At 39.8% G+C, this 26,703-nt stretch overlaps 1 protein-coding gene and 1 long non-coding RNA gene across 2 annotated transcripts in view; one reads left to right on the top strand and one right to left on the bottom strand.

The window, feature by feature from the left end:
• EIF2AK4 (eukaryotic translation initiation factor 2 alpha kinase 4) overlaps window positions 1-26,703 on the top strand; it is a 46,462-nt gene that overhangs the window by 8,427 nt on the left and 11,332 nt on the right. The window contains exons 3-25 of the mRNA XM_083609959.1: window positions 1,937-2,039; window positions 4,173-4,346; window positions 4,975-5,055; window positions 5,825-5,973; window positions 7,056-7,171; window positions 8,347-8,504; window positions 9,525-10,060; window positions 10,834-10,937; window positions 12,186-12,343; window positions 12,483-12,901; window positions 14,015-14,084; window positions 16,284-16,367; window positions 16,881-17,003; window positions 18,845-18,949; window positions 19,389-19,443; window positions 19,677-19,756; window positions 20,319-20,420; window positions 21,575-21,625; window positions 21,989-22,225; window positions 23,559-23,634; window positions 24,374-24,495; window positions 25,335-25,384; window positions 25,945-26,113. Of these exons, the coding sequence (XP_083466085.1) occupies window positions 1,937-2,039; window positions 4,173-4,346; window positions 4,975-5,055; window positions 5,825-5,973; window positions 7,056-7,171; window positions 8,347-8,504; window positions 9,525-10,060; window positions 10,834-10,937; window positions 12,186-12,343; window positions 12,483-12,901; window positions 14,015-14,084; window positions 16,284-16,367; window positions 16,881-17,003; window positions 18,845-18,949; window positions 19,389-19,443; window positions 19,677-19,756; window positions 20,319-20,420; window positions 21,575-21,625; window positions 21,989-22,225; window positions 23,559-23,634; window positions 24,374-24,495; window positions 25,335-25,384; window positions 25,945-26,113 (3,322 nt within the window). The remainder of the gene's footprint in view (window positions 1-1,936; window positions 2,040-4,172; window positions 4,347-4,974; window positions 5,056-5,824; window positions 5,974-7,055; window positions 7,172-8,346; window positions 8,505-9,524; window positions 10,061-10,833; window positions 10,938-12,185; window positions 12,344-12,482; window positions 12,902-14,014; window positions 14,085-16,283; window positions 16,368-16,880; window positions 17,004-18,844; window positions 18,950-19,388; window positions 19,444-19,676; window positions 19,757-20,318; window positions 20,421-21,574; window positions 21,626-21,988; window positions 22,226-23,558; window positions 23,635-24,373; window positions 24,496-25,334; window positions 25,385-25,944; window positions 26,114-26,703) is intronic.
• LOC310766586 lies at window positions 10,945-15,424 on the bottom strand. Its single transcript, XR_014550272.1, has 2 exons — window positions 13,436-15,424; window positions 10,945-12,965 (listed from the first exon to the last, which is right to left on the bottom strand). It is a non-coding gene; the product is annotated as an uncharacterized lncRNA (long non-coding RNA).

The following is a 26,703-nucleotide window of genomic DNA, read 5'->3' as shown; positions in this document are numbered from 1 at the left end:
ACCTTAAACTTTATTATGAATCAGCAGCATTTTGCTGGCTGAAAGAATGGCTGCTTCTTGAGAACACAGACATTTTGGATTTAGAAGGTTTTAATAACGTTTTTGGGTGGCATGCATATCTGTCGAATGACAAGGTTAAAGCACATAAAGCATTTAAAAACCATATTGTCAGGAAAGCATTGTTTAATGTCTGGATAAGATATAAAGACTTACTTGAAAATAAAACCCCAAGGTGGTTATCACCGATGGAAGCGAAGGCTCAGAAAAAGCTCAATATGGAGGCCAAATGGCCGAAATATTGGGAGATTTTGGAACAAGAAGGAGAAAAACTGAAACTGCAGAGTTTTGAGAAACTTAAAGATAAAGTGCGAGATTGGCTTCATTATTATCAAATAAGGGAGGCCTACAATCTGGACAAGAAAATTGGCTTCCAGGTGGAAAAATCAAAATTGGAAACAGAACTGTTAGATCCCAAAACTAAGATACTATCAAGAATGTATAACTTGCTGTTGAAATGGAATACGGAGGATGAAACGGTAAAATCTGCTATGATAAAATGGGCACAAGATGTTGGACATAACATTATGTTTGCTGACTGGGAACAGTTGTGGACCACAGGTATGAAATTTACGGCATGTAATGCCTTAAGAGAGAATATTATGAAAATGATTTACAGGTGGTACATGACACCAGTCAAGCTTGCAAAAATCTATCATTTGCCCGACAATAAATGTTGGAAATGTAAAGAAAATGAAGGTACATTCTTTCACCTTTGCTGGACGTGCCCAAGGATTAAGGTTTTCTGGGAGATGATTTATAATGAAATGAAAAAGGTATTTAAATATACCTTCTTGAAGAAACCAGAGGCCTTTCTCCTGGGCATGGTCGGCCAATTGGTGTTAAAGAAGGATAGAACTTTCTTTATGTATGCTACAACAGCAGCAAGAATACTCATTGCAAAGTATTGGAAGACACAAGATCTACCCACCCTGGAAGAATGGCAGATGAAGGTGATGGAGTATATGGAATTGGCGGAAATGACTGGCAGAATCCGAGACCAGGGAGAAGAGTCAGTGGAAGAAGATTGGAAGAAATTTAAAGATTATCTACAGAAACATTGCAAAATTAATGAATGTTAAAATGATGTCGGAATGAAATTAAGTGGTTTTAGCAGCAATGTTAAAAAGGAGTATGTAAAAATGGATTGTTAACAGGTGAAAATGTAAAGCTATAATATATTAAGATAAAGAATTAAGATAAAAACAAAGAGGGAAAGGATTTGCTGAAGTAACCATTTGAACTGGAATACAAAAAAGGGAGGTGTGAGGAGGTCAGGGAAATAAGTGAATGAAAGGCAAGACATGGAAAGATGGATTTACTTTTAATTGTTTTTATTTTTTCTGTATTTTTTATTTTTTGTTTCTTTTTTCTATTTCTATTTCTTTTTTACTTTTGTAACTCTTTTTGAAACTCTAATAAATATCATTTCAAAAAACAAAACAAAACATGTTTCTGAGTGTGTGGAATAACGGAAGTAGTGCTTCATACTGCCGACTCCCAAATGAAAGAGAGTGATATTGATATTACAACATCAAACGGAATAGTTTCTCTTTTATTAGGATTCACAGTTCCTTCTAAAATCCCATCCTGTGTCCTCTCTGAGTTGTTTACTGCCATGCTTGCTGCCGTGCATATTTAGAAATTTAGCATGCACAGGTTATAAACATGATGGAATTCATATTAGTCTTCTTAGAAGACGTGTGTTGTGTGTCTTTACCATAGAATTCTGGTCAGTTTTTGTAATTTGGCAAGATTTCTTGTGAGCCAGCTGCTTATAAAAACAGGGTGAATAAAAACTATACACTTTCAAAGTACAGCTTATTTGGATGATATAAAATCTCAATTCTTGTCTTGGTTACTCTTCCCCCTCCTCTAGAGTTCCAGAAATTGAGCTTCAAAATGCAAAGGGGTTGTCAAATGAAAACATTAACTTGTTAAAATCCAGACTAGAGGAATTGGCAAAAGAACGTTGCGGAGAGGTGAGCGTGTTGATTTTGTCCTTGATACTGAGCGGCATTGTCACTATAGCAAATTTTGTGTGTGTACCTTTAGTGCTATTATGTTTGGTACTGTGTTCTTCTAACCATTCTGACGGTACCCACCGTATTGCAGGGTTTGTGCCTAGCTAGGTGTAGGGGAGGCCATATCAAGACTTGGCCTAGCACAATAAAGCTCATTTGACAATGTCATTTCAGATGGTCATGATTAATAGAAAGTGACCCTATTGAAAGTTGACAGAAATGTCTGTTAGAAGCAAAAGTGAATGACGTCATTCCCAGGCACCCCATGAATTATTTCAGTTCATAAATCACACAATAGCATATTCATAATAACTGGTTTAGAGTCGGGGGATATATCTGTATCGAATGAGGTTAGGTTAATCCCATGACTTAATTTAAAACAAATCGAACCCATTATGTGGAGTTTGTCGTTAGATGGTTAGCCAACAACAGTGGAACTTAATCTCAGTGTGAAAGTAAACGTGCTTAGTTCTCCACTGTTTGTAAAGTTAAGCTTGAGAAAGTTAAGGGACGTGAAGCAGAGCCTTTTCTGGCCATGACAATAATACTGTTGCACTATCTTCCCAGAGGACCTGTTTGTACTGCTTGGCATTTTAACTTTTATATTGCTCTCAATCGGATGCTTTGTAGGTTGGTGGGACTTGTTATATTAGTATTATTATATTAAAGTATTAAAGGTGTTAATGGGAAAAAGGGATATAAATGTATAGTATAAATTGTCGCAAAATATTAAGAGTGTTTGGATATTGTTACTAGAAGTACTTCATAGCTGTATGAAACATACAAATGATACTAGCTTCCCTCATATCAAGACAGGAGAAGAAAAAGTTTTTGGGTTTTTTTGCTACTTCACATAGCATCTCCATCCTACTTTTTTACTACGCAATATAAAAATCAAAAGATTAGCACAAATAGGAATAGATCTGTTTTGCAAGCAACTGCTTTAATATTGCTACAGCTAGCATGTCGGAGGAAGCCTTTCCTGTTAGCAGCCATCTGGATTGTATCTATTTTGATAAATTAGAAAATCCAATTTTATTGCTAGAGGAAATGAGCATTGTACCAGCTGAACGTTACTTTTCAGAACTAAGCAGAAGCCTAGCTAACCGCCCTAGTCCATCCGAATGTTTTCAGCCAGTCAGAACTAGAGTCATATCCATATCATACATTTAAAGCACATGGCTTTCCCCAAAGAATCCTGGGAACTGTAGTTTGTTAAGGAGGCTGGGAATTGTAGTTCTGTGAGAGTGACACTAGAGTTACCTTGGTCCTTTGAGTGTGCCTTGAGTGGTGTGGTTGTGACCAAATGCAATTTCCCACAGTTACAAATACAGATTTGGCCTTGAGAAGGATAATGATATTTTAATTCCTACAGCAGTTGCAATTTAGAGTATATTATCGTTTACAGAAAAGAATGTTGCTAATCACCTGGTACGTGGAAAATCCTGATTATCTATTCAGAATACTTTTAATTCTATACTTAGATGAAGATGAATGCATGTTCAGATCTTATTCAGTAGGTAGACTGCATAATTTTAAAGAATTCAATTAGTATGATTGGGAATTAAATTCTTCTCTTCGCTGATATGATTAGTGTTTATAATGTCATCTTTAATTGTCACCATTCTGACAGAATATCATTAATAATGTTCCACATACATTATCTAATGATTAACATGAATGTCAAATACTGATTGATGATCATATTTAAAAGGGAGGAAAAAATAGATGTGGCTTTCCCCCCTATAACTATGCTCTAAAACACACTGCTGAGAAGTGGTGCTGCTGCTTTTTTACCAGCATCATTTAGGCACATATAAATATAATACTAAATTGGTTTCATGCATGGCTGTTTTTAGTGGCAAGTAATGCATTCAGCAGAAGCAGTTTGGATTTTCATAACTAAAATACATGCAAAGAAATATGAGTGGTTGTGCATTGGCTTTTATTTTGCTATGTTTGGCAGAGATTTACTGGCGCTGGCATTGAGCTCCACTGAAGTCACTGGTACTTGCTCACACGCAAATAGGATTAGAACACGCTGCGAACAGTTTGCTAAAATCAGATTTTGCATTTGCCTTTCCTCTCCAGGTGATGATATTTGAATTAGCAGATTACGTACAATCATTTCTCAGTGAATACAATAAACCACCTTTAAAATCTTTCCATGAAGAAATGCTAAAGAATCAGCAAAAAGAACAAGAAAGGCTCGCTCTGGAAGAAGAGCGGCGAATCCAAGACCTTAGGAGGAAAGAAGAGCAGATGGTGAGAGCATGAAATTTAAGATTTCTGTCCTGCCCCACCCATTTCATATGAGCCCTCAATCAGCTGGAATCTCCGGTTGTGAACTATTAAAATTGTTTTTGTATCTGAAAACAGTGGGATGAAGATTGCACATCACATTTAGTGAGTCCCTTTTTTTAAAAAAAATATGCTTTTGTTGTGTTTCCAGAACAGCAACCCCCTAACTTCATGCTGTTTTTGAATCCACCAAGATTTGAAAATGGGAGAGATAGATGGTAGTGGGCCCTGTTTGTTTTCAAAATAAGTCATGGCCTATTGTGCCTGCAGATCAAGCCCATGTGGTCATCCGCATTCCTCTTTGCTGATGTAAGGAAGTTAAACTTTAGGTGACCTTTTGAACTTCATCAAAGATTTTGACCCAGTACTATTATTTGCACTATTTCTGTAGTAGCCTGTCTTTAACACGTAGACTTGAAACTAAGTTTAGTTAAGAAGCTCTGTTTTGGTGACAAGTTTTTCCTTGCATTCTCTCTTGGCAGAGCAATATTTATACTGTTTAAGGGTGTCTTCTTCAGCAGATAAGTTTTCTCAATAAACTCTTACTGAAGCAAGAGTACAGAAAATTTCATTGCAGTAATGTTTATTTCAGCAACGTGAAATTCTTGATGAGATTCAGAGGAGGGAAGAAGAAAAGAGAGAAGAAAGAAAAAGGAAAGAAATAGCAAAACAGGTATTTTCAACATTCTCCTTTTGTTATGCCAAGTTACTAGAAGTGGTTGTATCATGCTTTTGTAACTATTGGAATTCCTTACAAATTGCTTTGAAACTTCTATGTCTACAATCTCATTTTGGAGCCTGCAAACACAGAAATAAAGATTTCTCCATACCAGAAGCAGGTGGACAGTGAGATTTCAAAGTTATGAAGACATAATTATTCCCTATCCCCATGTGACAGAATCATAGTGTGTATCAGGGTTGAGGCAGAGAAGCAATGCTGTTTGTAGTCCCTATTGGGTTGCCATCTATGGCTTAATATATACTATTTAGTCAAGTAGATTTTGTGCGATGTGGATTCTGTATCCATCTATCCATTGCTTAAAGTCCCCAGATGCTTCTAGCATGGGTTGCTTTCACCCTTGGATGTTACACAGTAGTGTTACTTCTGTTATTCCCTCTGGTGTTGCTGCCGTTGTTGTTTATTTATCACCTTCCACGTATGTCCCAAGGCGGTGTACAAAATATACAGGCATCCCCCTTCTTGTGCATTCAAAGAACACACGACCGTGCATGCGCACATCACTGTGAACCTGGAAGTGCACATTATTGATCATGATGTTGCAAGTAATACTGCAGAAGAAACAATACTGAATCTTTAAGGAGATGCTGACCAACCCCCTCTCCAGAAAACCCAAAGTGGAGGTTCACAGGGGCTTTGCATGTTTATGTATTTAAAGAATTGGGGTGCAATCAAGCTATCCCCTGTGTTTCTGTGTTTCCAGGAGCGTTTGGAAAGTGCTGCTTTGACAAACCAGGAAATATCTGTCGGTAGAGATATCACAGGGAACAAAGTAACGTCCAGTTTAAATGGAGGTGTTACAGAACATGGAGGGAACAATAAATACCGTGCAAATTCCACAGGGCGTTCCAAGTATGTATAGCTGTCCTTCTGAATGGAATGGGAGTGTTTCAGTGAAAATGTATGCACTTGCACCCTATTACACACGATGTACAAGCACACATACAAAGTTATCAGCCTCTAGTTGTGCACATTGATTTGTAGGCAGGCATACTGTACTTATGTGTAGCGCTAATAATCTTACAACTATACGTAGGGGGTGTAAAGTCATTATTTGCTTTACAAATAGAGCAAGTGCATTTGAACTTTTATCGGGTATGTTTCTGTGGAGTACTAGGGGCCATGTCCCTGCTTGCCAGCCCCCCCCCTTTTCCACCTTGTCAAACCCTCCCCATTCCCAACCCACTAACCCTATTCCCACCCCACCTCATGCCACTGCTGCAGCCAAGTGGGATGAATAGTTGGTCTGGCAGGAGGATTAGCATGGGGAAGAGGCCCAGAGAGGTGGCCAGCCTGGAGATCGGCTGCTGCTGCTTCCATATCCAGGCTGACTGCTAATTCTAATAGGCAGTGGTGGATTACTAGGCTAGTTGGTTGTCACGTCTGGGCACCTTCCTCATTTCTGTGCTGTTCTGCCACTTTTCATGGTAGGTTGTGGTGGCCTATCAAACCAGCTGACCACTGCTTCTGGGCATCTTCCTCTCTCATCACACTGTAGTCCACAGTGTCATCTGTCGACCATGCAAACGGCTGTATGGTGACAGATGAATACAAATGGACACACAGCACATCAAGCACATCAATTACCATGCTGTAATTTTTAAAATAAGGTTTTCCTTTTAAGATGGAGATCTCAGGAGTGTAGGTTTATCAAAGAGGTTTGCAGGATTCATGCCCTGCCTGGCAGAGTACAAAATTGGAGTCGCAGTGACTGGCACTCTAACCACAGGCCTTTGCTATGTGTTGCTGTGGCTTTTCTGAACATTTTAAATAGCAACAACTGAAAATGCCACTGAACCTAATGCTATTGAAAATGCATGAACTTGCTGTTAAGACTGTTCACTTGTAGTAGTACTTGGGGCCACTGAATTAAATTGCTTTTCTTGAGCATATATGAGCACCTCAAAACATAATTGTGTTTGGTTGCTTTGTAGGAGAGAGCGTCAGCATTCGGCATGCAGTAGTGAAGAATCTCCGGGAACTTCTGAAATTCTGAATTTCAATGCCAGTAGTATTGGTCTACTCAGGGTACACAAAGGAAAGTGCATAGGTAAATGGAAGAACTGCCATGCATTGAGAACCTTTGGTGCGTTTTTTCTATATAGAAATGAAGGAGCAATGAAAGCTGTATTTGGTTCGTTCCCTGGCAGTACGGAGTCAAAGCTGTTCAACTATGTGAAACAACCTGTTAATATTAGAATGAAATGGTTTTAGTTGATTTTTTGAAAAAACCAGCTAAAACTTTAATTGTGATTTAATTAATAAGGACACATATTTGCTTTACTTTTGAAGTAATTTTGACTCTAGTGAGTTGCTATGGTAGGCAATGAAACAAATACAGTCAAACCTTGGTTGTCGAACGTAACCCGTTCCGGAACTCCATTTGGCTTCCGAAATGTTCGGCAACGGAGGCGTGGCTTCTGATTGGTTGCAGGAGCTTCCTGCACTCAAGCGGAAGCCTCTTTGGACGTTCGGCTTCTGAAAAATGTTCGAAAACTGAAGCATTTACTTCCAGGTTTTCGGTGTTCGGGAGCCTAGGTTTGACTGTACTAAGGTACAATTTAAGAAACTTCCACTTACATTAAAGATCACTTCTCTAGCACACTTGCTCACATGGGGAATAAATGTGCCCAGGATCCAAGGAAAGGAATGAATACAATATGAAATATTTTTAGAATGTTTGATTATTTGATTGTTTGATTATTTGATTGTTGTTAGCCGCCCTGAGCCCGGCTTCGGCTGGGGAGGGCGGGATATAAATAAAATTTATTATTATTATTATTATTATTATTATTATGCAGGAGCAAGCTATATATGTAGCCAGTGCTTTGCACATTTTAAACTGAATAGTGGCTTGTCCCTCTTGCAATTAGAAACATTGGCAGTAATAGCCAGCAAAGCCTAGTGGCAGCTCTCTGCCTTGCCTGGGTGGCCCTCTTTTCCTTTTTTGACAGTGAAGATTTAAGATTTCTCACTGCAAGATTTTTATGAACCTTTGCAGTATCCAGATTATACCAGTTTGGTAGAATTGTTAAAAGCCATACAAATGTTGAACAAACCTCCTTTTGTGTGGCTTTTGACTGTTCGAAGGAATGTTGAAAGGATGTATTGGCCAGCATAGAGGTTTACAGGAGTAGCTCATTATAATGATATTTGTTAATCTGTAAGCATCTGCTTCAAAAGCTGAAGCATCCACACACAAGCCTTTTGTATTTCTCTGTGCAGACAAGGATGAGCAGCTTGGTAAATCAGTCTACAATGGTTTGGAGTTGTACACTGGCAACTTCGTCCTGGTCCATGAGTGGGTACTTCAGTGGCAAAAGAAAATGGGGAAATTCCTCACAAGTCAAGAGCAGGAAAAGGTTGAAAAATGCAAAAAGCAGGTAATCGCCCATTTGTATGTGTTGTTCTGCCTTGTGCTCATGTGGGCACTTCTTAATACTGAAATAGTAGTGGATCATTAAGAAGCTGAAACGACCTCATTGAAAATGATGTTACATTGTTCGGCTTCTTCAGCACTTATGTAGAAGCCTGCATCAATCGTTTTTGAAAAGAATCATAATAAACCACAAGAGGAATGTCTAGGGAGTCAAGAGAGTTTTTTTCTAAGGGCTTTTAAAACCTGGAGGGATGTAGGTGTATATTTTGGCTTTTTGTATTGGCTCAGTTTACCTGTAAGAGGTGCAGCCGTGTATGAAAATCCCCTTCATGATTCAAACTAAAAAGCACACACTTTTGGGGACATTTTACTACTCCAAGCCAAATTTCAACATATCTCTGGGCAGTAAAATGACCCCCAAACAAATCCATGTGTGTGTGGTGCCTGCAGAAGGGCATGTAAATCTACTTCCTGGGATCAGTTTTTGTTTGTAAAACTCCACAAGGCTGCTGCTTATTATTATTATTAATCTGAATACTTGCCATTGGGTAGAACAAAAAAGCACCCCAGTGGCCAGAACCAATAAACTTTTTTGGATATTTTTTTTTTTGGTCCCAGGTTGTGGTTGTGGATTCAGAAAAAAAGACCTTTGTATATGGGTACTTAAAACTGCTGCTCTGGGTCAGTTTTTACTGTAAAACTACTTTCCCTAGCCTGCTAAAATGGCTTAGACAAAAATAAAAATACCCCCGAATGCAAAATAATTTGGGATTTTTAACTTTTATTTTTGCCCCATGTGCTTTTTGTGTACAAGCAGAAAACCATAAATGGTAAGTGGCTGGAATTTGGGGTGTGGCTTATTCCTATATCTATCGGTGCCCTAGATGGACTTCATTGTAGACTACTTCTGTGTAAATTCTGCAGTGAAAAGTGCATCTGGGACAGGATTTTGTCCACCATTGGGCATCAGGGTAAATGAGAGGTGATACAAATGTGAGTCACTGGATTTGTTTCTTTTGAACAGATACAGGGAGCAGAATCGGAGTTCAGTTCTCTGATGAAGTTAAACCACCCCAACATAGTCCGTTACCTGTCGATGGCCTTTAAAGAGCACAGTGACTCAATTGTGGTGGACATTTTGGTGGAACACATTGGTGGAGCCAGCCTTTCTACGTACTTGGACAAAGAGACCCCCCTTCCTATGGATCAGCTGCGTCATTACACAAACCAAGTTTTGTCTGCTCTTGACTACCTACACAGCAATTCAGTGGTGCACAAGGTTCTGAGCGCGTCCAGCATTCTGGTGGATAGTGAAGGAAATATCAAACTGACAGACTACAGTATTTCCAAACGCTTGGCGGATATCTGCAAGGAGGATGTTTTTGAACAACCCAAAGTTCGATTTAGTGAGGATGCCTTGCCGAACAAGCCAGGGAAGAAAGGAGATGTTTGGCGGTTAGGGTTGATGCTGCTTTCCCTCAGCCAGGGACAAATGACTAAGGAATATCCAGTCACAATTCCAAATGATTTGCCTGCTGACTTTCAAGACTTTCTGAAAAAGTATGCGCCTATCTAATTATTATTTTTTACGCTTTCCAATCAAATAAAAGCATATACATTTAACAAGAATGCTTATAATTCAGCATAAATTGGGCTGAGGATTCATGGTACAGTCATGCCTTGGAAGTCAAACTGCTTAGTTCCTGAACGTTTTGGCTCCTGAATGCCGCAAATCTGGAAGTGACTGTTCCTGTTTGCGAACTATTTTGGGAAGCTGAACGTCTGACAGGGCTTCCAGGGCTTCCGATTGGCTGCAGGACCTTCCTGCAGCCAATTAGAAGCCACACTTTGGTTTTGGCAGTCGAATGGACTTCTGGAACGGATTCCATTCGACTTCCAAGGTACGACTGTATTTTAAAGATGGAATCATAGAATTGTGGAGTTGGAAGGACCCCGAATCATAGATGTACTCAAAGATTACAAAGCAAAGGAACTATTTCAGGATCTGGGTTGGCGGTAGGGAACTCTTGCTACAGGCCTAGTTAGGCCTGCCAGGCCCTCATTTGGCCCATGAAATCATTCTCGCCAAGCCATGCCCACCTGCCTTGCACCTGACATTGTTTATGGCATCAGGTGCAGGTGCAGGACCACTAAAATGCATCTTCAAGGCCATGTGCGCAGCGCTTCTTAAGCTCTGGTGGTCAGCTGATTGTTGGCCCTTGCATGCCCAGTGCTCTGCAAAAATGGGTCACCAGTTATCTGACTTGGCATTGAGCAGCTTCCCATGTTCCTAAAACCATCGTTAAACATGCATTATTTTGAATTCCATTCAGGTGTGTTTGTTTGGAAGATAAAGAAAGGTGGAGCCCTCAGCAGCTATTGCAACACAGTTTTATAAACCCACCACAGGTAGTTGTGATGGAAGAAAGCCCAGAAGGTAAATAGTCAACCATAAAAGATTTTTATTATTATTATTATTCCTTGACGGCAACTTTAAAATGTTCCCAGAGGCAGAAAGTAAAGCCCTAGGAGTAAATAACTCATTAAACAAAACATATTGCATACATAGATAAGAATAAAAGCAAAATTGTTGAAGTATATCAACCAACCTCCAACTATAGCCTGCTGTTCCACATTGGCATCTAAGGAAGGAAGAATCCATGAAAGCTCATGCTATTTCAATGCAGTCATAGACAGCCTTAAACTTAAATAAGACGTTTTCTTTAAAAGACACAATAGGCAAGCATTTGAGCGTTGGAAGTAGCCAAAGTATAACACTGAAACAGATTTCAGTCATTTTATGGAATTTGGCTCCTGACTACATTATTTTCTTGAATGGATTGTTATCCCACAGGGCCGCCCCATCCATTAGGCAGGCTGAGGCAGCTGCTTCAGACAGTGGAATCGAAGGGGCACTGCCTCCATGGGTGCCTGCCACCAGAGAAGCAAGGAGAAGTGGTGACGGCTTCTGGGTTCTGACAAGAGCTTGTGGACCTCTCGCAAGATCTTGCCAGAACCCAGAAGCTGCAGGTGTGCAGCTCCACTAAGTGAGGCTGCAGCAGAGCAGATGGCACCTTCCTGTTTTGCCTCAGGTGATGAAACAGAATAGGCTGCTCCTGCTACTACTAGTGCTTTATCTTTTTGCCTGTGGGGATAATTTATTTCCTTCCTTCCGTCCGTCCATCCTTCTATAATCAGCTTGAAAATATTGCCAGTCCATCGTCTTTCTGGGTAACTAAAGAAGGATACCTTGTTTTGAGCCTTGACTGTGGAATGGCTTAGCCAGGTAGTGTTATCTATTGTTGGAGCTTCAATGCTTTTGTGTTCGATCGACAGGTTTAGTAGTGGTGGTTGGCACATGTCTTTTCAACTGAGTTAAATTTAAACTGTAAACACAGCTGGGATGGCTATAAAATATAAATCTCTACATGGTCCTTAGCATTTCCTTTCACGAATTGGCTTCAACTTGCCTCTTGTATTGATTGAAGTGGTTTGAAACATCTGCCAATATGACTTGGCAATGACTGCTGCAGCAAACACAGCACATGGAGAAGAATAGACCCGCATCTCAACAGAGGTTCTTAATGCATCACATTATGCATCATGCACACTCTTGATTGTCATCATTTAACATGGAATTGCTGATTTGTTCTTTCCTTCTCAGTGACTTTTTTTTTTGTTTCAGATTCAACAGGAATAGATGATATTGAAACTGTTATCCCCTGCAGTCAATATGCAAGCGATGTCTTTGTCACAGAAACACAGAAGCAATTTTCTCGTTATTACAATGAGTTTGAAGAGTTACAATTGCTTGGTAAAGGGGCCTTTGGAGCTGTCATCAAGGTATATACAGTATGCTGCGTCAGACAGATTTTGTTCCATGGAGCGTGCAATTGGCTGATAAGGGGATGAGGAGTTTCCCGGAAGGAGCTTCTTTTATGATTTTGATTGAAACATCTGTCATGTAATTTCCATTGGGCAGGTGCAGAACAAACTGGATGGCTGCTGTTACGCGGTAAAGCGAATTCACATCAATCCCACAAGCAAGCAGTTTCGAAGAATTAAAGGAGAAGTGACCTTGTTATCACGCCTGAATCATGAGAACATTGTGCGCTATTACAACGCGTGGATAGAGAAGCACGAGAGGCCTTTGCTCAGTACTCCGACATCGGAAACCACGGAAGGGAAGAAAATGGCTGACAAACTGGCTCAGAATGGAAAGAGTGAAGCGGAGTCCATGGATGACATAGAAGCAAATGCCCCTCCTCCTGTTCTGACCAGTTCAGTGGAGTGGAGCACCTCATGTGAGAGATCATCAAGTGCCAGGTTCAGTGGAGGGGATCAGGAATCCAGTGATGATGACGAGGATGAAGATGGAGGTGTATTTGCACAGTCATTCTTGTGAGTAGGGGCGTAGGTTTCTTTCGTTTCTCCTATAAGGCATTTACTGTCAGTAGATTGGGTCCTGCCCTGCCAGGGATGGAAGAGCTCCTTCTGTTTTGATTGATTGATTGATTCTATTTCTATGCCACTTTTTGTTCAAATAAATCCCAAAGCAGCTTACAAACAAAAGATTAAAATAACTTCACGAATACATCATAAATCATATAGAATACTTAACAAATCATCAGCAAAACAATCCCAAATAAAACAGTTACCATCTATGTAACATTGTTAACAAAACAACTAAATAATAAGCTAAACATCACAGCTACATAAAAAATCATATTATAGGATTCACGAAGTACGACTGCATTCCTGTCTATAAAACATTAGCAATATTAACAAAATAGGGTGAAGGGACAGCAATCCAGTGGAAACTCAGTCGTCCTCCCTCTAGTTAAGGACCAGGGAGACTTTTGCTGATTTCTCCTCAACCCTCTTGAACAGATTTACAGGGGTGTGTGGTGGGAAGAAGGAATCAGTAAAGATTACTTCATGTCTCCATCTCCCACTAGTGGGAGCATCCAGTGAGCAGAGTTCCACTCACAGGAATGCTAGATCCAAGCTAATGTATCTGACTTCATAGGGTTTGGATACTGACTTGCTTTCGATCTATTAGCATATCAGTCTATGAAATGCATTGGAAACCTCCTTAAAGTTAATCTGCACATGCATTTACACATCACGGTACCTAATCGCTCAGTACCTTATCACTTAAATGCTGTGCATCGGAATTCTGAACTGCCCCTCTTATAAAAGGTTGTGTTTTGAGGTGATGTGAAAGTTCTGTCTGTAATTTTTAATCTCTTGATGGGTATTTCTGCACATGCAGTTTTTCATTTGAAGACATTTGAGTGGACATTCCCATGTTAACTGGCTTTGAAGGGGTTGGAATTAAGTGGGTTTCCTCTTATGTTGGAAGGGCACTCTGTTCCTGTGTCCACTTGCCAAAGGCTCCCTCAGGACACATTTGATAAGCTTCTGAAGAAATTCAGGTATCCATAGAACATTGCTTGAAAAACACTGCTTTTCGAGGATTTTGATGTTCTCCTTTTTCATCTGTTGATTTAGGCCAGCAGCGGATTCTGAAAGTGATATCATTTTTGATCATGAAGATGACAACAGCAAAAATCCTATGGTGGTAAATACTGTAACTAAAAGTATCTTTCTGTGTCCTCTTACAAACAATTCTGATCTCTAATGTTATTCATCAGTTGCAGCCGTTCTGATACCATGAACTAATACAGCATCCAGTAATTTGTCATCTGTCACTTTGCATTAAAACCTACATGCTATACAAAATAAGCCAGGTTTAAATAGAGGCAGTCGATAAAGCTGTTGGGATTTTGTTAAGTGAATCCCACCCTTAAAAAACCCACGATCAACATAACTATCTGCATAACTGACACAGGCAGCACAAAATCAGTCCAACACGGCATTAAAACATCCTAAAAATATTTACCCAAGGACTAAAGATACTGAAACATGATTTTTAAAAAACTTTAAATGTTTTCTTATAATGCCCAAAATGCATTAATATACCGTACTTTTCCATGTATAAGACTAGGGTGTGTTTTTTTACTAAAAATAATGTTAAAAGGGGAGGATAGTCTTATACACAGGGGCAATGTCTCCCCATTTTCTAAATTTTGAGTCCTCAAAAATAGGGGGCGTCTTATACACGGAAAAATATGGTAGGTTCCAGGCAAGCCTCACTGGGGAGGGCATTCCATAACCAGTGTGTCACCACTAGTCACTCCCTAGTACCACCTATCCACCTTTTTATGTTGGGAGGACCTAAAGAATGACTTCTGATGAAGATTTTAAAATCTGAGCCAATATATCCTGGAAGAGGGGATCCTTCAGGCAACCTGGCCCCAAGACTGTTAAGACTTTAAAGTTTATTACCACCTCTTTGAATTGAAATGGACTGGAAGCCCATGCAAATGATGAAACGTTGACATGATATGCTGATATCTACTAGTCACCATTAATAATCTCTCCGCCCCATTTTGGCTGAACTGAAGTTTCCAGAATTTTTTTTTAAATGTTCTAATAAAGTCAATGCTTTAGGGATAAAAACTGGCCAGCTTGAGAACTGTCTCAAAACATCCTTGCTTTGCATCCCTATGCAGTTGGGGCCCTACGCAAGAGCATTACTGACACTACTTCTTCTGGAGCGAAGTCAAATTCTTGTTCTGCTGTGAGAGCAGCAGCTGTGCCTTTTGAATTCTGGAATGTAGAGCTTTCCAAAGGGCTGGTATAGAAAACCTCTTCTGCCTGCCATAAAAATATTGATTAGATCTCCAGTTAGATTTCTGGCTGTAGAAAGAACAAAGAACAAAGAATTAAGCATTCTGCCTGGATCCTTGATTGACAGCTCACGTTGCTGTCAATGTATCTTGGATAGTCTGGGCAGGTGGACTAAACCTCCTCCCACGGTGGCCTGCCAGCAAGTCCAGCCAAATCTATTGTAACTACCTAATAATGGTGGCTCTGTGGGTTAAACCACAGAGCCTAGGACTTGCCGATCAGAAGGTCGGCGGTTCGAAGCCCCGTGACGGGGTGAGCTCCCGTTGCTCGGTCCCTGCTCCTGCCAACCTAGCAGTTTGAAAGCACGTCAAAGTGCAATTAGATAAATAGGTACCGCTCTGGTGGGAAGGTAAATGGCGTTTCTGTGCACTGCTCTGGTTCGCCAGAAGCGGTTTAGTCATGCTGGCTACATGACCCGGAAGCTGTACGCCGGCTCCCTCGGCCAGTAAAGCGAGATGAGCGCCGCAACCCCAAAGTCGGTCACGACTAGACCTAATGGTCAGGGGTCCCTTTACCTTTACCTTTAATAATGAGTCCAGCATTTTTGCACCATAGTTTTTATTGGTGTTTAAACTTAAGAGTGTTTCCTTAGTATTGTGTTTTACATGGCAGCATGCTCCAGTTATGAAGGTAAAACATTTGACAGGCTAATGGTCCAGATCTCAGGATGATAGGTTTGCATGGTTGAGGGTAGATTTGTACATACTGTTAATATTATGAATCCAGTGCCCCTGCCCCAGTCTTATGTTAAGTGATCCTACAAGCAGGCATAGGTATTAGCATACAGGCTCATGTGGCCGTACATGCAAGTAAAATGCGGTGATGTGGTGGGGGCTCAAGCCAACGCTTTATGTCAAGAAAAATAAAATTCAATCCAAGTGAAAATGGAAACAGTGCAATTTGATTTGGCACATAAAAACCACTGTGGTTTTAAAAAGTACAAGCATTCACCTGGTTTGTGAATATCGCTAGATATATGGAGAATCTCTGTTTGCTTGCATTCTACTCTTGTGTTTATCTGACACAGGATGAAGGCTACAAAGGGAAAAATAGTCACAGTGAGGAGGATGAAACATCAGCGATTCAGACTGTTCACCATCTGTACATTCAGGTTAGAAACTCTTAGACTATGTTGTAGAAGACTGCATTTTAATGCTGCCTAAGGCAGCATTTGTACATCACAGGTAGATCATAGTTAATGGTTTACTATGAATGTGCAAATGATTCCCACGCCCTACTTCCCCTACTTATCTTAGTTCCTTGGTGAGGAGGGATGAATTCACAGGGGTTGGCTTTTTTTGTATCCAGCATTTATTTGGTGGTGGTGATTTTTGAATGACTCTGAAAAGAAAACTGTTTGGCTTAGATTTCTATTTCACCCTATCACAAAAGCTCGTTGTATTTAGGGTTCAAGCACAGTACATATGAAGTGTAGCCGGTTAGTAGTGTTTATTAAAATCACACATGTTCATCAAAAGGGTAGGCTACAAACTTCAACAGTAAATGTTTATATATGCTAATACCATCACAGTGATATAGTAAGAAATGTGTTCAGTGCTAAGCATAACCATGAAGTGAATGTGGCTTCCTGTTTTTCAACTGTTTCTTCATCTTATATCTGAAGATGGAATATTGTGAAAAGAGCACTTTGCGGGATACCATTGACCAAGGCCTATATGAAGATACCAATCGCCTCTGGAGATTTTTCCGGGAAATTCTGGATGGATTAGCTTATATCCATGAAAAGGTGAGCCACGTTCATGCCAAATTCAATCAGTTAAAATAATTGGGCTTGTATTCCTATTTGTTTTTGTTTAATCCACTTTTACCCTGCCCATTCTCCAGAGTGCTTAGAGCTGCATAGATCTTTATCTTCCACAATAAACTGTAGAGATGGGAGAGAGAGAAGGAATCTCACAACCTTCGCCAACCTGATACCTTCCATATGTTGCTAGACTATAGCTCCAATTATCCCTCACCAGGCAGTCAGGGGCTGCTGGGAGTTGTAGTACAACCCACTGGTCTACCCACTGGTCCACACTGGTTCTTCTACAATACGAACAATTTCAGTGATGTCCAACAGGTAGATCGCGATCTACTGGTAGATTGCAGGGTGTTCCTGATAGATCCTGGTTGATCTCTGGCTGGTCAGTGATCTCCTTACGAAAAAGCAAAAAAAGCAGAAACAACCAAAACAACCCCAACTTTGGCTTACTAAAAAAAGCTCCACAACTTTGGCTTCCTAAAAAAATACTCCACAACTTTGGGAAGATCACTGCCAGTCCTTTTACGACAGTGAGTAGATCATTGCCAGTTTTTTTATACTGTGAATAGATCGCAGTCTATTGGGAGTTGGACGTCCCTGTCCTATTTGATGTGCACATATTTTTCATTAGTTACAAGAGACTTGATTGATTGTTAGGAGTTTTCTAAGTACAGTGGTACCTCTGGATGCGAACGGGATCCGTTCCAGAGCCCCGTTTGCATCCAGAAGCAAACGCTGTCTGCGCTTGCACGGGTCGTGATTCTCTGCTTCCATGCATGTGCATGACGTCATTTTGACCATCTGCGCATGCGCGAGCGGCAAAACCCGGAAGTAACACGCTCCATTACTTCCGGGTCGCTGCAGCGCGCAACCCAAAAATACTTATCCTGAAGCTACTTCAACCCGAGGTATGACTGTAATGAGTACCTCATTCAATTGTGTTTTAATTAGAGCTAAGGGTATCCTTTCAAAAAGAGATGTTTTCAGCAAGGAAAGCCCCTTTAAGTTTGTATGTTTAGCATTGCCTTCTTAGGAGCAATAGCAAATTCTTAGAGAAACTTAAAAAAAACTCCTCCATGAAGTAGGAACATGTAGGATATTTAAAGATTGGATCTGGATTTAAGTTAGTTGCATTTAGTTCCCCTTGAAATCAGTGGAACCTAAACTTAAATTGCAATCCTATACCAGTACAGTGGTACATCGGTTAAGAACTTAATCTGTTCCTGAAGTCCATTCTTAAACCAAATCCATTCTTAAACCGAGGTGCACTTTCCCTAATGAGACCTCCCACCGCCGGTGCCCTTCCACCGTTCAGCTTCCATTCATAGACCAAGGTAAAGTTCGCTAACCGGAACACTACTTCTGGTTTTGCGGAGTTCATAAACTGAATAGTTCGTTAACAGGGCTGTTCGTAAACCGAGGTACCACTGTACTTGGGAAGTAAATCATGACTAACTTTCCTATTGATTTGAGTTGATGCAGCTAACTTAAGCAATGGTCCTATACACACTTACCTGAAAGTAACTCCCACTGAACATAGTGGGAGTTGTTTCTGAATAAACATGCATAAAATTGCATCATTCACTGAGAAGCTCCACTTGGCTTCAGTGGGACATAGCTTTCTCCAACTTCCCAACAAATTGCACTTCCGACCACTGTTGGGATGCAGAGAGAAGTCCCCTCTGCAAATTTTAATCAGCAGGAAGACGTGTATAGAAATATACAGTTTCTTAGGTATCTTGGGCCCGTACCGTATATATTGATATGTGATCCATATATATACCAATTCTCTCATATCAAACTCTGTTTTGTTTTATTAAAAGGGAATGATTCACCGAGATCTGAAACCTGTCAACATTTTTTTAGATTCTGAAGACCATGTGAAAATTGGTGATTTTGGTTTGGCAACAGATCACCCAGCATATGTAGTAGGTGCTTTTTTAAAAGTTGAACTATAAAAATGTATAATATAAGCCATCTTGAAAAATAATTATTGCTACGTAAAAGAGGCTGCATATTAGTTTTTGTTTGTATGCACAGTGTGGAATAGCCTCTTTTTGATAGAAGATAATTGTGGTTTTTCACTGCACTGTCTCTTTGTACTTTGTCACTTCAGTAGTATGTAATACATTTTAATCCTACTGTTCTTTTAAGGCACTCAGAGCTCTGTACATTGTACCTTCACATTATCAATCCTTCTGAGTTAGCGCTATCCTGTACATACTGGCCCTGTGAGTTTTATAACTGAGAAGAGATTTGAATCTAGTACTTGGGTCTGTTGCATAGATTTTGGAATATCTACAGTTCTGAACCATCCAACAATCTGGGGAGGCATACAATTCAGATTTTCTGGGGTTTCTTTTTCAGGCAGACACAAGGCAAGGAGAAGGAGAGGATGGTTTGGCGAAAAGTGATCCTTCTGGTAGGTATAAGCAAATTATTTGTACCAAACATTAATTGCTTGTAATGTACTGTAAGAGAGATGGTAATTACAGGATTGCTAAAAAGTTGGACTAATACCACTATTCGGACAAATAATTTAAAAACAACAACCGACTTCTCCATTTAAAGAAAATACAATGAAATGCCTAGATTTTTCTTGACTTTGACAGTGCTTCTGCAGCGCAGTAGATAACTAAGTGTTGTCCTTAATAGGTAACTTAACAGGAATGGTTGGCACCGCTCTTTATGTGAGCCCGGAGGTCCAAGGAAGTACTAAATCTACTTACAATCAGGTAAAAGTCCCTTTGGAAACTGAGTTAGGTATGAGGGCTTTTTTGATCCCGGTCTCGTGAGTTGAATGTAGAGATCTTACTGTGCGTAGGGTGCCTGTCTGCTGCTGAAAGTTTTCGATGCTGAAATTCCTGTCCTCCCTCCATAAGCACTGAAGTTCCTTTGCCCATTATGACAGGGGAGCCCAGCAAGGAGAGATAGGATTGGCAGTACACACACACACACACACACACAGAGAGAGAGAGAGAGAGAGAGAGAGAGAGAGAGAGAGAGAGACTGAAATAATTTGTAGATGTGCCTTCCTTTAGCACATGGAGATCTTAAGATTCTGCTCTCCTTATCTAAATCAAATTCAGTTACAAAATGTTGCTTGAATGTTACGTCAGAAAACAGTCTCAGTAAGGTCCCCCAAAAGGAATGGGTCTGCAGTAAGGTAAAGCGAGCAGATTGTGGCTCCATGCTTAGCCTTATTAGAATGGTTGTAAACTCAGGGGAATGGGCAGCGATGTATTATTTCCCTCTTTGCAACTACACTTACTTATACTTTCAATCTTTTTCTACTAGAAAGTGGACCTCTTCAGTTTGGGCATAATATTCTTTGAGATGTCTTACCATCCATTGACGACTGCATCAGAAAGGATCTTTGTTCTTAGTCAGCTAAGGCTTGTACGTATGAAAGCTTCATAATAACCTGTCAAACATGACTTGTTGCTTATGTCACGTACAGATTTCTCTCTGGATCCAGCATTAAACCCATTGTAAAACTCTAGTTCCAGAACTTAATGCAAATATATTTTTTAAAATAAATATCTAGACCAGAACTTCCTGTTGACTTTTTCCAGAGATTATTAGTTTTTAATCATGTCCCTCCACCCACTAAGCCTATACAAAGTCTCTATAGAGCATAGATTTTATTTTCTGCTGTGTTAAGTAAAATACATTAGACCTGCTGCAAAAATTGTTTGTGATAAGAAAGGGGGCTGCTACCTTCAACGTTGCCTGGGGTGGGAGGAGAACTCTACTGCTCTTACTTTTACTTGTAAAAAGCATGAAGGGAAAGTATTTGCAGTGGTATTGCACATTAATAGACAAGTACCTGATGCAATGGGGACGCAGGTGGCGCTGTGGGTTAAACCACAGAGCCTAGGACTTGCCGATCAGAAGGTCGGCAGTTCAGATTCCCGCAATGGGGTGAGCTCCCGTTGCTCGGTCCCTGCTCCTGCCAACCTAGCAGTTCAAAAGCACGTCAAAGTGCAAGTAGATAAATAGGTACCGCTCCGGCAGGAAGGTAAATGGCGTTTCTGGGTGCTGCTCTGGTTCGCCAGAAGTGGCTTAGTCATGCTGGCCACATGACCCGGAAGCTGTACGCCGGCTCCCTTGGCCAATAAAGCGAGATGAGCGCCGCAACCCCAGAGTCAGCCACGACTAGACCTAATGGTCAGGGGTCCCCTTTACCTTTACCTTGCCTGATGCAATGCATAATGAGCCAGTGTCTGCCCTGTGGGATCTATGTTTGCTGTCGGATCTATGTTTACATGTGGGATCTATGTTTGCTGTGCAGTGGTACAAATAAATAGCTGTAGAATCTACACCGCCATCTGGCAGAATTGCTGGTGTGACTGGTTTGCCAACAATGAAAACTCAGTTTTGAGTGGCATCCCTCAGCTGTTAAAACCCTGGAAATATGCACTTGGACATTTGACTGAAGTACTTGCAATCTTTAAATTATATTGTTCTGAATGCAAAAAAATTCTGGTTTTGGGGAAGCACATCTTTTGCAACTTTCTTCATGTTTGATTCTACTCTGCTTTATTTCCCAGCCTTCTATTGAATTTCCAGAAGACTTTGATGAAGCGAAGAATGCAAAACAGGTATTCATAAACCTTTTTCAATTGCTGTGTTCTGTGTTCTCAAAGTTTAATCATAATCTTACCCTCTTTGTTTCACACCGGTGCATGCCCAAGCAATTACAATATAGCACTAGAGACAAAGGAAAATAAATTATACAAAGGGGAAGTAAACTACTGACACTGAAGTGTTAAGCCTGCAGAGCTCATTAGAATGGCTCCAAAAGATTAATTTATGTTTTACTCTGGAAGTTATGCCACTTGTGGAATACTGACGTTACAGTTATTTACGTTAAGTGTGGTGTTGGGACGATGCAACTAAAAAGAGCAATAATATTTTTTAAAAACAAACAAAACAGGACTATATATTTTTGCTTCATTTTTTAGAAATTGGTTATTGCTTGGCTGTTGAACCATGATCCTTCCAAAAGACCAACTGCTATGGAGTTGTTAAAAAGTGAACACCTTCCTCCACCTCAGATGGAAGAGTCTGAACTTCACGAAGTGCTTCATCATACTTTAGCAAATGTGGATGGGAAAGCTTACCGGACAATGATGGGTCAGATATTTTCACAGCGCATCTCTCCTGCAATTGATTACACCTATGACAGTGACATTCTCAAGGTTTGCTTTAAATTTAATGACTAGTACCCTGCAGGAGTAATCAATCAATCAATCAATCAATCAATCAATCAAATAAATAAATAAATAAATAAGCCACAGCTGCTGTTGAAATCTGAGGTCTTACAATTTACTCCTTTGTTAGGCTAGGGCCAGGAGATGCTGCAGTCCAGTTTATATGAATGTCTTCAGATGTCACACTCATCCAGAACTGAATACTTTTGCTTGATATCTCACATAAGGTTATGCATGTCCACCTATGCAGATACTAGATGATGATATGGGCAAATAACTGCCCTACTCCTGACTGTGCCCCCAAATGCCTCGCACCAGTGATGGTTGTACGTAGATTTACATTTCTAATGAGCAGATCAACTTATCTGCATAGCAGGTAACAGAGAATTGCTTGGAACTTAAGATCTGAGACTTTCCCAACTTTTCCTTCCCACGGCAGCCTCCTATAAAGATGTTTCTGAAGGTTTAGGAGGGTACCTATGGAACAATAGCAGCTCGGGCAAATTGGTGAAAACGTCATGCTTTCTACTCTTGCTAGGAACAAAGCTTATGGGAATCAAGCATTTTCAACACTTGATAATGTGCCATATAAAACTAAGTTGCAGTAGTAGTGCTTCGAACGTTGGCATTAAAGATGTCACTATGTCCCCTTCTTATGCCGAAAGCACAGAACAAGCAGTTCATGTTCTTTTCCTTTTACCAGGCTACATGGAAAAGGAGGCACAAAACATTTGCAAAAGCTTTTTGTGCCCTGTCTCCAATGCCGCTCTTATTTTTATTTATAGATGTAAAATACTGTTAAGGCATGAGGGCATAAAGACTCCTGCTCCCAATTTAATACCTTTCTACATGACTAGAAATGTGAAAAACAGGTGTTGCAGGGGAGACATTATTTTTAGCAGCGTTTTTAGCAAATGGCACTGTTCTGACACCTCTGTTGCATTTTCCCTTTATGTCCTAGTCCTAGGGCCTGTTTTTGTTTTTTAAACTATCTGGATTCTCTCCTTTTTAATCCTGGAGCCTCACATAGGACAGAAATTCTGAGGCATGTTTCTGAGAGAGCCATCATATTTCCAGGAATACTGTAATGTTTAATCTTTAAATTATTAGTATAAAAAAACACCCAACAGAGTGCAAAGGGGCCAATATTCAATGAAATGATCTGCTAGTTAAAACTAATGTTAGACTCTTTGCTGAGTATAACATCCATATTGCTTTCTCATGGTGTGACAGTATGGCTGTTCTGATTTGAGGTGGCTTGTACTTTGGATGTTTCCAGTGTTCAGAATTCCTTATGCATCATTATCATTCTTGATTCCAGGGCAGTTTTTCAGTGCAGTCAATCAAGATTCAGCAACATGTATGTGAGACAGTCAGCCGAATCTTTAAAAGACATGGTATGTATGTTTACACTATTGGTTCTTGAATTTTTTTATATGTAAATTGGGGTAGGGAACTATTTTTTCTCTCTCAAAAAAAGTGGGGCCGGTGGATTACAGAGACATTGATCAGCTCAAAGATTTTGCCTTTTTAGTTTTTGCTTCTATCTTTAAAAATTGTTTGAGTAATTGAATAAACTGAAGGCAAATAATTGAACATCAAACTGTTCACCTTTCCAGAGCCAGTCCAAAAATACTGTCTGTTGTGGGCTGCTGTGGTAATTTTAATTCCCCTACAACAGAGCACGATTTGGCAGGCTTATTCTGCCAAATAAGATTCGGCACATATTCTAAATTTTCTTACGTCAGGTAGCATTCATGGGCACAATTTTCCAGGATGATCTCTATTGAAATTAATGGACTCTGCCCAGGAACCCATAATGCTCCAGTTTATTCCAGTAAGGTTTTCACAAGAAAAAGTACGTGTGAATTCTATGCAAAGAGAATTTAAGTGGTCACCAAAACTACAGCAGCAATTCAGTCTTTTAGCAATGAGAGAGTCCTCTTTCTTCTCTGCACCTATTACAGGGGTAGGTCCAATATCTCTTACAGAGTCTTGACCAGCCAGTCATGAACATACAGCTTTCTTATTAAGAAAAAAAGGAATGTTACATAGAGTGCATTGGCTTTCTAAAATTGTCTGTTAGTTCCCTGTTTGTGGTGGAGAAATTAGACACTTTCAACCATTTTTGAACAGGAGCTATCAAGCTGCACACCCCCTTGCTTATGCCTAGGAACAGAAAACTGTATGAACACAATGAAGCTTCATATTTAATGGATCACAGTGGGATGCTGGTGATGCTTCCTTATGATCTCAGGGTGAGTATAGTGTGGAGTTAAGTGATCTTATAGAGTTTCTGCCCAGCCTCTTTACCAACTTTCCTTCATTGACGATGAGGGCTGATTCAGACATTGATGTTGGCATTGTAGGGTGGTCTTCCATGCAGCTGAATTCCTATAAGACCTTACTACTTTGCAACCACTCTCCCTTCCCTCTTAAAATATTCTCTCATGCGGAAACCTGACACATTAAGGAAACTATTTCTAGCGTTTATAAAAGGCAGATTAACTCAGAATTGTCTTTACGTAGTCAACAACACATTCCCAGTGTGACAAATTAGCTTTGTTTAGTATTTTTGTCACTACAGTATAGTAAAATAATAGTAAATGATTGTGCAGTCTGATTGGAGGAAGTGTTTTAAAGAATTTTATTAGCTGCAATTGAAAAGGTGCTCTGACGTGCCTGTTCCTTTTTACCTCCTTATTTATTCATGTCATAGTTCCGGCCAATTCTGCTAAAAATAAAATGCTCATTTACAGGATTAAACTAGCAACAATTTCAAAGGGTTATTCTGTTCATTTAGCTATAAAATATTGATTACTGGAAGAATTTCACAAAATCTGAAACCACACAAATTAGAATGATAGATGAACCTACTGGAAATTTTGGTGGCAAACTTGCACTAGCATTGCCTATTTGGAATTAACATGAACTTTTGACAATTAATGGAAATCATTTCTGAAGTCCTATAATGATAAGAAGCCTGATTTTCTCTATTTCATTAAGTACCATGTTCACTGCAAAATCATTTCAACTACTTTCGTTTGATACGATTATTTTTTAATTTACAATCTGCATTTTACATTTTCCCCTCCAGATTCCTTTTGCAAGATATGTAGCTAGAAATAACATTACAAATTTGAAAAGGTAAGGGCATGGCCCAGGAATTATTTCATTCTTTCTTCAAATATAGTACCTGCCTGTCTAATTTTTGTCCCTTTAAAAATAAATCTAACCTATATAGGAGAGGCCATAGTTCACACTTTGCATCTTGTACCATTCCCTGGCATTTCCATTTACAAATGAATCTTGAGTAGCAGCGCTGGAGAAGGCTCAAGTCACAGCCAACTGTTGCAAGCAGAATGGGGGTAGATGAGTCAATAATGTTTAGCACTGTAAAAGGCAGTTTCATATTTATTTGTCCAGACCTTTGGGAATGTCCAGTAATTGTTGATCTCGGCACATGATTTTATTGGCTGTGTTAATTGTTTGCTGTTGATACATTGTACGTTGCTGGTTTTTGTGTGTGTTGTAATTGTCCTTGGAACCTAGGGTTGCTATATTTCAAAAAGTAAAATTCCTGACACCCGCAAAATTGTTGAGCTTTTCCCCTCCCCCCAAAATAGTAATAAGTACGTCAAATAACTAAAAATAAATAAAAATGCTTTAAAATGTAAAATATTCACATTTTCCTCCCGCCCTCCCAGATACTGTATTGAGCGGGTTTTCAGGCCTCGGAAATTAGACCGCTGTCATCCAAGAGAGCTCTTAGAATGTGCTTTGGATATAATCACTCCTGCTGGCAACAGTTTTCTACCTATTGCAGAAGCAATCTACACAATTTCTGAAATAATCCAAGAGTTTCCAGTATTGCAGGTAAGTGTTCCTCTGTTTTCTTTTTTTCCAAAACATACAGTGTTTTAGTTTTTGTTTAGTTTAAAAGAAAGAGTCTCTTTCTCCTCCTGCACTTATCCCCTTAATGTTAGGGCAGAGTAGGAATGAATTTGGTCCATTTTATAGCTTGCCTTACAGAAGTCTTTCAAAGTTTTATGCAGTTTAGTTTTTCTTGCCTCTCTACCCAATTGTAACACATCTTTGCCAGACTTCTCATCATGGAGTGTATGTGTTTAGTATCTGTAAGCAAGACATTAAGGAGAAAATGTTGGATTTTCCCAAAGATTTTGACATACTTTCCTTTGAAAAATCTCAAAACATTTTAAGAAAAAAATTTGCAGAGCAGAAGCAGATGTTATGAAACTGCAGGGAACTTGTACCAGCTAAAATTACTGGAAAATCACGCCGAGAACACAGCCACAATCCAGCATGGCATAAACGTAGCCTTCATTTTTATTTACTGAAGCTTATATGTTAATGATTCTACAAATATTTATAAATTAAATACAAAATTTAAATAACTAGCTAGGATGCCAAGAACTGCTTAGATTTATGCAGTGAAGTTGCATTAG

This window comes from Podarcis filfolensis (genome assembly GCF_964270895.1).
Source record: "Podarcis filfolensis genome assembly, chromosome: 1".
Taxonomy (NCBI): domain Eukaryota; kingdom Metazoa; phylum Chordata; class Lepidosauria; order Squamata; family Lacertidae; genus Podarcis; species Podarcis filfolensis.
The sequence above is the reverse complement of the archived record's forward strand: the minus strand, read 5'-3'. Positions and strand labels throughout refer to the sequence as shown.